The 8,029-nt window shown below is 37.0% G+C and overlaps 1 protein-coding gene across 2 annotated transcripts; it reads right to left on the bottom strand.

Moving 5' to 3' along the window:
• Window positions 1–3,522: 3,522 nt before the first annotated feature.
• Window positions 3,523–7,404, bottom strand: LOC148295761 (uncharacterized). 2 transcript variants are annotated; one of them, XM_088250097.1, is made up of 3 exons: window positions 7,298–7,404; window positions 4,167–5,020; window positions 3,523–4,071 (listed from the first exon to the last, which is right to left on the bottom strand). In XM_088250097.1, exons 2-3 carry the CDS (start codon window positions 5,008–5,010, stop codon window positions 4,055–4,057), a joined length of 861 nt encoding a protein of 286 aa, XP_088106223.1. In that variant the 5' UTR covers window positions 5,011–5,020; window positions 7,298–7,404; the 3' UTR covers window positions 3,523–4,054. The 2 variants fall into 2 exon arrangements, with proteins under 2 accessions (XP_088106223.1, XP_088106224.1); XM_088250098.1 differs by lacking the exon at window positions 7,298–7,404 and having other exon boundaries at window positions 4,167–6,332.
• Window positions 7,405–8,029: the final 625 nt, after the last annotated feature.

Here is an 8,029-nt window from a genome sequence, read left to right as displayed (position 1 = left end):
TTACTCAAAGTTAACCATTTAAGGTGTGCGATCCATTAGGTTCTAATTTAGCAAGGCAGTGGGAAAACATTAGAACTCTTTCTAACCAACTGGAATTAAAACCCCTTTTTAATTCTTCCTTTATTTTGGATTGATCACAATCAGTCCTAGGACTTCCACAAGCCAAGAGTGACATCTAGCAATATATCATGGCTACCCAAGCTAATTAGAATAGATGAAGAACCTATTCAGTTGGAATTGCAATGCAATACGGTCCTTCTCTTATACAATGTTTCCAATCATATTATTAGGGTACGGATTGATAATGTCAAACCCCTAATATGATTAACCTCATATGATTCAATAGAACATAATTAAAACACTTTTTAAATCATGTTCAAGTACTTCGGCCGAAGATTCACTGAATCATATCTTGAAACATTCTCCTTTTCTTATCAAAGGTAGAGATTCCTTATTGTACATTCACATATCTCCATGATGAATTAAGAGATCTCAATAACACATAAGGAAAATCTTTTACGACTTGCCTTTGTGAGTTATCAAAGATCAATAACGCATCACAAGACAACCATGATGCCTCAGGTCTAAGGACTAATTTGCATTATTGCAACTATAAGTTCTCGTTTGACATATAGATAAATACTCCATACGAGAACTGCGGTTGATCGCGTTCAGTGTACTCATTCACTAATGAGCACCCACATACTTGTATTAGTGTCAACTACACAAATGGTTTGAGACCAACCATCCTCATCATTGAGCATACATAGTATGTGCCAATCTTGACGGTTTATCAATGCCCATTTGATAACCTTATGATTAGGAACATTTTGGGATACTACAGTTAGAGATTAAAGGTCTCCCGAATCTAAACTTCTTTAGATTACTTTATCTCTTATTTAGTACACCCTGGACTTTTGTTTCTTTACACGACATAAAAGATAACAAAATAATATTGCCCTTTATTTATCATATACGAAATGTATTCTAAGGAGATTACATCAAATGTATTGGCTCTTAGGGCACATTTCTAACAATCTCCCACTTGCACTAGAGCCATTTAGCCATGTATCTAATACCCGTTTTCTCTGTATGTCTATCCAGTTGTGACTGTGACATAGGCTTAGTGAGTGGATCTGCTACGTTGTCTGCTGATGCAACCTTTAGGATGCACACATCACCATTCGAAATGAGTTCTCGAATCTTGTGGAATTTTCTTTCAATGTGTTTGGATCTCTGATGAGACCTTGGTTCCTTGGCTTGAGCTATCGCCCCATTATTGTCACAGTACAAAGGCACTGGTGACATTATGATTGGAACCACATTTAGTTCGGTAATGAACTTTTTCATCCAAACAGCTTCCTTTGCCGCTTCTGAGGCAGCAATGTACTCAGCTTCAGTGGTGGAGTCAGCCGTAACACTTTGTTTACAGCTTCTCCAACTAACAGCGCCTCCATTCAGAATGAAGACATACCCAGATGTGGATTTACGATCATCAACATCAGATGCGAAATCAGAATCGGTAAACGCTTCCACTTGTAACTCTGATGTTCCTCCATAAATAAGGAACATATCCTTAGTTCTTCGTAAGTATTTAAGGATACACTTAACGGCTCCCCAATGATCTAATCCTGGGTTTGACTGATATCTACTTGTTATACTAACAGCATAACTGATATCCGGTCTTGTACAAACCATGGCATACATGAGACTCCCTATTGCTGATGCATAAGGGATTTTACTCATCTGCTGTATATCTTCAGGAGTTTTCGGACACATGTTCTTAGAAAGGTGAAGTCCATGTCTAACTGGAAGTAACCCTTTCTTAGATTGTTCCATATGAAATCTCTTTAGCACCTTATCTATATACAAGGATTGAGATAATCCAATTATTCTCTGAGATCTATCACGATAAATCTTTATACCAAGTATATAAGATGCCTCTCCTAAATCTTTCATTGCGAATGATTTAGTGAGCCACAGCTTCACTGAAGATAGCATTCCTATATCGTTTCCAATAATCAGTATGTCATCTACATACAACACTAGGAATACTACCGAACTCCCACTGACCTTTTTGTACACACATTGGTCATCCATGTTTTGCATGAAGTCAAACGATTTGACAACTTCATCAAAGCGGATGTTCCAACTCCTAGAAGCTTGCTTCAACCCATAAATGAATTTATGTAGCTTGCATACCTTATGCTTATCAGCTGTAGAAATGAAGCCTTCAGGTTGATCCATGTATAGTTCTTCCTGAAGGTGGCCATTAAGAAAAGCCGTCTTCACATCCATTTGCCAAATCTCATAATCATGGTATGCAGCTATTGCAAGCAAAATCCGAATAGACTTTGTCATAGCAACAGGAGAGAAGGTTTCTTCATAGTCAATCCCTTCTCTCTGCTTGTAGCCCTTTGCTACTAGCCTTGCCTTGTAGGTTTCTATTTTCCCATCTGAGCCTATCTTCCTCTTAAAGATCCATTTATTTCCTATTGGTACAATACCAAGAGGCGGATCAACTAGAGTCCAGACTTGGTTGATATACATAGAATCCATTTCGGATTTCATGGCTCCAAGCCATTTCTGTGAGTCAATGTCTGACATTGCCTCATTGTAGTTCGAAGGGTCTTCAATATCCTTACAATCACTTAGGAGATTTAACTCTCCTTCGTTTTCATGAAGGAAACCGTAATACCTCTCAGGCATTCTTCTAACCCTACTTGAACTACGCGGAGTTTGTGTCATATCAGTTTGTGGATCTGGGATTGCATTCAGTTCAGTGTTGATTTCTAGCTCTTTGGACAATTCCTTGAGTTCTATCTCATGTCCCCCTTTCCCATCAAGAGCGTATTCTCTTTCCAGGAAGGTAGCTGACCTTGCGACGAACACCTTTTGCTCGTCGATGTGATAGAAGTAATATCCCATAGTTTCCTTGGGATACCCGATAAATCTACACTTCACTGACCTTGCATCTAGTTTATCCACATCTTGTCTTTTGACATATGCTGGACAACCCCAAATCTTGATATAACCAAGACTTGGTTTCTTCCCAAACCACATTTCGTATGGAGTTTGTGGAACAGATTTGGAAGGCACTCTATTTAACAAATGAATTGCTGTTTCATGTGCATATCCCCAAAAGGATATAGGTAAATCAGTATAGCTCATCATGGAACGAACCATATCCATTAAGGTTCGATTTCTCCTTTCAGAAACCCCATTATGTTGTGGAGTCCCTGGTGGAGTCCATTGTGATAAGATGCCATGTTCCTTGAGGTAATCAAGAAACTCTGTGCTTAAGTATTCACCTCCTCGATCAGATCTAAGGATTTTAATACTCTTGCTTGTTTGGTTTTCAACTTCATTTCTGAATTCCTGAAACTTTTCAAAAGATTCAGACTTATGCTTCATTAAGTATAAGTACCCGAACCGTGAATGATCATCAGTAAAGGTAATGAAGTATGAATAACTTCCCCTTGCGTTTGTAGACAAAGGTCCACAAACATCTGTGTGGATTAACCCCAAAAACTCTGTAACTCTTTCTCCTTTTCCTGTAAAAGGAGACTTGGTCATTTTACCTTGTAGACAAGATTCACAAGTAGGCATAGGAGCAGGGTCTAAAGATCCAAGGCATCCATCTTTTGCCATCCGGTGAATCCTATCTTGGCCAATGTGTCCAAGTTTGAGGTGCCACAATTTAGTTGAGTTATCCACTTCTCTAGGCCTTTTCGGTCTAGGTGCATCTTTATCTATACAGTTAATACTACCATTCATTTCTAAATGAAAAAGACCATCAATCAAATTTGCATAAGCAATAATTCGATTATTATGTGAAATAGAACAAAGTAGTTTGTCAAACAAAACAACAAATCCGTCTCTTAAAAGCATAGAGACAGATATTAAGTTCTTTACACAACCAGAAATGAAATAACAATTATTCAAATTCAGGGTCTCCCCGGAAGGTAGATTGAGACGATAGGTGCCTACAGCTTTGGCAGCTACCTTAGTGCCATTACCCACAGTTAGCACCATTTCTCCTTTTCCGAGTCTTCTACTTCCTACTAGTCCCTGCACACAATTGCAAATATGTTGACTAGCTCCTGAATCAACTATCCAGGTAGAAGTATTAACTGTAAAAACTGATTCAAGAACAAGAGTGTTACCTTCCGAAGGCTTGTTCTTTAAGCTTGCGAGGTAATCCTTGCAATTTCTCTTCCAATGTCCATCCTTTCCACAGTGAAAGCAAGTTCCTTTCGGTTCCTTGCCTTTCTTTGTTATTTTTCTTTCCTTGGGTTTTAGAAAACCTTTCTTCTTCTTTCCCTTATCCTTACCTTTCGGTTTGGATTTGGAAGAGGAGGAAGAACTCTTTTCAAACACCGCAACTGTCCCTTTCAGCCCTTTATCCTTTGAGATATTCTTTTCAGCTACTATAGCCATATTGAGTAGCTCAGATAAAGAACTTTCCATCTTTCCCATATTATAGTTCATAACAAATTGGGAAAAATCTGATGAGAGGGACGAAAGAAAAAAATCTTGTTGAACTTCAGCATTAAATGGACAATCCAATTTTTCTAATTTCTCAAGTAATGATATTATCTTGAGACCATGCTGATTAACCGGAGTCCCTCTTGTCATCTTTGTGTTGACAAGTTCACATATTGTATTGAATCGCAAGCTACGAGTAGCTTCACCATAAAGCTCATTAAGGTGAAGCAATATGGAAGCACAATCTTCCATATCTTCATGTTGTTTTAGTAGCTCATCATTCATGGATGCTAGTAAGTAACATTTACCTCTACTATCATCCTTGACATGCTTCTCATAAGCAGTTATTTCTTCCTGAGTAGCTTCTTCGTCAGGAGCAATATGTGGTGGGGCTTGTGTCAACACATAATCAATCTCATCCATTTTAAGGACAAGTTTCATTTTGCGAAGCCAACCCGGATAGTTCGTGCCATCAAGGATGTAATTGTTAAGTATCGATGAGATTGGGTTTTTAACGGCCATTTGAAAAATTCTGCAACAACGTAAACAAATTTTAGTTTAGATTAATCTTCTACCAAAAACTTAGGGTCTTTAAGTCATGATGGTAGCTCCCACTATTTTTGGCAAATTTCATATCCCTCTTGAAATCCGAGAGTTTCCGTTGAAACTCTTAGTGGGGATGGGAGTCTCAATTTCATATAGTTTTCCTCAACCTAACAGTTTGTTGGATTGCTATCTTACTAATGAGAGGATACTCTTATCCAATCACATCATTCATGTGAATACCCATCACTATGGCCTCTAGAGAACTAGACCTCAACCTAACAGTTTGTTGGTTTCGTTCGTCTTAGTTAAGTTATTCCCACCATGCTTGTGGGTATAGGGTTTCAAGCATGACCTCAACCTAACGATTTGTTGGCCACACTCGTTATCTATCCGCACTACATCAAGTATGTGTAATAGGCTTCCCTTGGATGGTTACAAGTACTGGATGTTGCCTCACTGAGGTACAACAAAGTGTAAATGTGCCACCCAATAAGAGACTACCACGGTGGAAGGCCACAAAATAGCATTCAAAATGCCATTTCGCTTATCAACTTAATATTGCTTTGAGGGTAGTTGAATTGGTCTCATTTTAATCCAATTTTAATCCTGTTAAAATTACCTATCTAATCTCATTAAATGGTTCCCAATGCAACATATTAGTAGCACATAATACTCCCACTAAATATTTTAGAAACCATTTGCTTAAGATAGCGAGAATACATGGTGCTACTAATTGGTTAATTATTGTCATTACCGAACATTCAAATTGCATTGGGCTTATAGGATGATTATGGACTTTCTTGTTGATCCAACACGAGCCACCATGTTGGATCATGGTCTTGGAAGGTGATTCATTTTAATTACGCGCGCATAAAAATAAATTAGGCATGAAAGCCATTTCAATATTACATAGCCAAATAAATTAGGCATGAAAGCCATTTCAATATTACATAGCCTATCAAAATGAATACATATCCAATAAGCGGCCAATCACATAGCTCAATTATTTGGTCTAAGTCCATAACCATCCTTTAATTATTTAAACGCTTTAAACAATTAAACTAGCAATGTAAATACATGCTCTTGGGTTGCATACATATGTGGGTTTAATTCAAGTGGTAACCATATTCAAAATAAATTTACCATGGAGTGAAAACGTTTTACTACAATAGCAAAAGTAATTGTGGAAATCTATTGGACATAGTTACACTTATCATATATAGTAATTAGGTCCAAAACTATTCAACAATTAATAATGGATCCAAAGTTGATCCACTAGGGTGTGGGGTTAAAGCATGCATTTGTATAATATAAAGTGGTGATCATGATTATTCCAACAAGGTGAATAATCATGAATGTGACTAGGTAGGCCAACCACACTCACCAAAGTAATCAAAATTAATTTTAGTGTTGTGGGTAAAAAATTAGTGATGGGAATAATTTGAACAACTTTTGCATTTTAAATCAAATCATCATAATTTAAATCTAGATAGCCCCACACACTCACCAAAGTAATCTTATTAATTTTAGTGTGGTGGGTAAATGTTTATTGAGTGGAAACATTTTGAAAAACTTTTAATTTTATAATAAAACACCATCATCATCTTTTGACCTATTTTGGTGGAAAATTCCACTAAACACAATCATCAAAATTAGTCACCTAACTTATGGATCAAAAAGATCCCATAACAAGAACATCAAGAACACCAAGAACATGCATATGAACTTATATGAATGTTCATGCTATTTCCGGAAAAATCCATATTCCATTTTAACCATCTCATGCTCTTAATATCATATATTTCATGAAGTTAAAATCATGGGGTTTTAATGCAACTATGCTCTAATGTTCAAACATACATATATGCATACAAAGAGAGCATCAATCATCAAAACACAAATCCGGAAATTCAAAATCCCAAACAACCCCTTTCACTCCATTTGATTTTTATTCAATCAAATCAAAATAAATCAAGTATAACTATTATACTTTTAAATGAATTCACAACCCACATATGCATCTCTAAACCCAAGAAACATATCAAGTTCATGACCTATGGCTCTGATACCAATTGTTGGTTTTAAAACATTTTTAAGAAGTTGATTTGAACATTAAACATACAAATTAATCAAATTAATTGCAGCGGAAGAATATGGTGGTTGTTTAAATTCAAAACAAAACTTCTTCCAAGTATCTTAAGCCATGAACATTGATATGTATTTCATAAATGAAAATTCAAGAGAAAGGATAAGATATAATTACCCTTGAAGCAATTATATGAACCAAGTTGTGTTTTGGTCTTCTCTTGATGATTTCCCTTTGTTGATCTCCTCTTGATCTTTCTCCTCCTTGTGAGCCACAAAAGTATATGGCCTCTGATCGGTGCATAAATTACATATCATTTTGTACCCTTCTAGCTTATGATTTGGTTATGTTTTTGAGTTAAACTTGTGCTTTTAATCCTTTTTGTGTTTATCTTTCAGTTCATTGAGCTTTAGGTAATAATGAGGGCTTTGGATAGTAAATGATGCAATCCATGCATGTTAGGGCCTAATTTGGATGAATGGATGAAGAGCTTAAAGACAAACTCAATTTTGGCTACAGTCCCCTGCCAGCCCAGTTTCGTAGGTCATATTGCAAGCTTTGTTTCAGCAACCTACATAGCTCGGATGAGGCCACATTCTTCATGAAAGTTGTTCCAATGGGTGTATACTATAACATATCCGAAATTCAGCCCCATTGGATAATTGTGGAGTCTGTTACCTAGCAAACACAGAGCCATGCTCAGGATGGATTTTATCAGCGCGCAAAATGAGTTAGCAATTTGTTTTGGCCTTAACTTCCTCCTCCGACCTTGGATTGGCCCAAATGATATATGGCTGGAAAGAAGACATTCTGAACTTCAAGTTTGAGTGCTTAAAGTCTTAATTTGCTTAAGGGAAGCCCAATTCGTAAGCCCTTGAAGTTGCTGGTCATGCTGACCTCAGGATGAGC

The sequence above is a fragment of the Prunus avium genome, chromosome 3 (genome assembly GCF_965620075.1).
Source record: "Prunus avium chromosome 3, drPruAviu1.hap1.1, whole genome shotgun sequence".
Lineage (NCBI taxonomy): Eukaryota > Viridiplantae > Streptophyta > Magnoliopsida > Rosales > Rosaceae > Prunus > Prunus avium.
The sequence above is the reverse complement of the archived record's forward strand: the minus strand, read 5'-3'. Positions and strand labels throughout refer to the sequence as shown.

What these genes read in the sequence shown, in the direction of transcription:
- LOC148295761 (XM_088250097.1), bottom strand. Translation starts at nt 5,010, where the DNA reads ATGGCCGTTAAAAACCCAATCTCATCGATACTTAACAATTACATCCTT.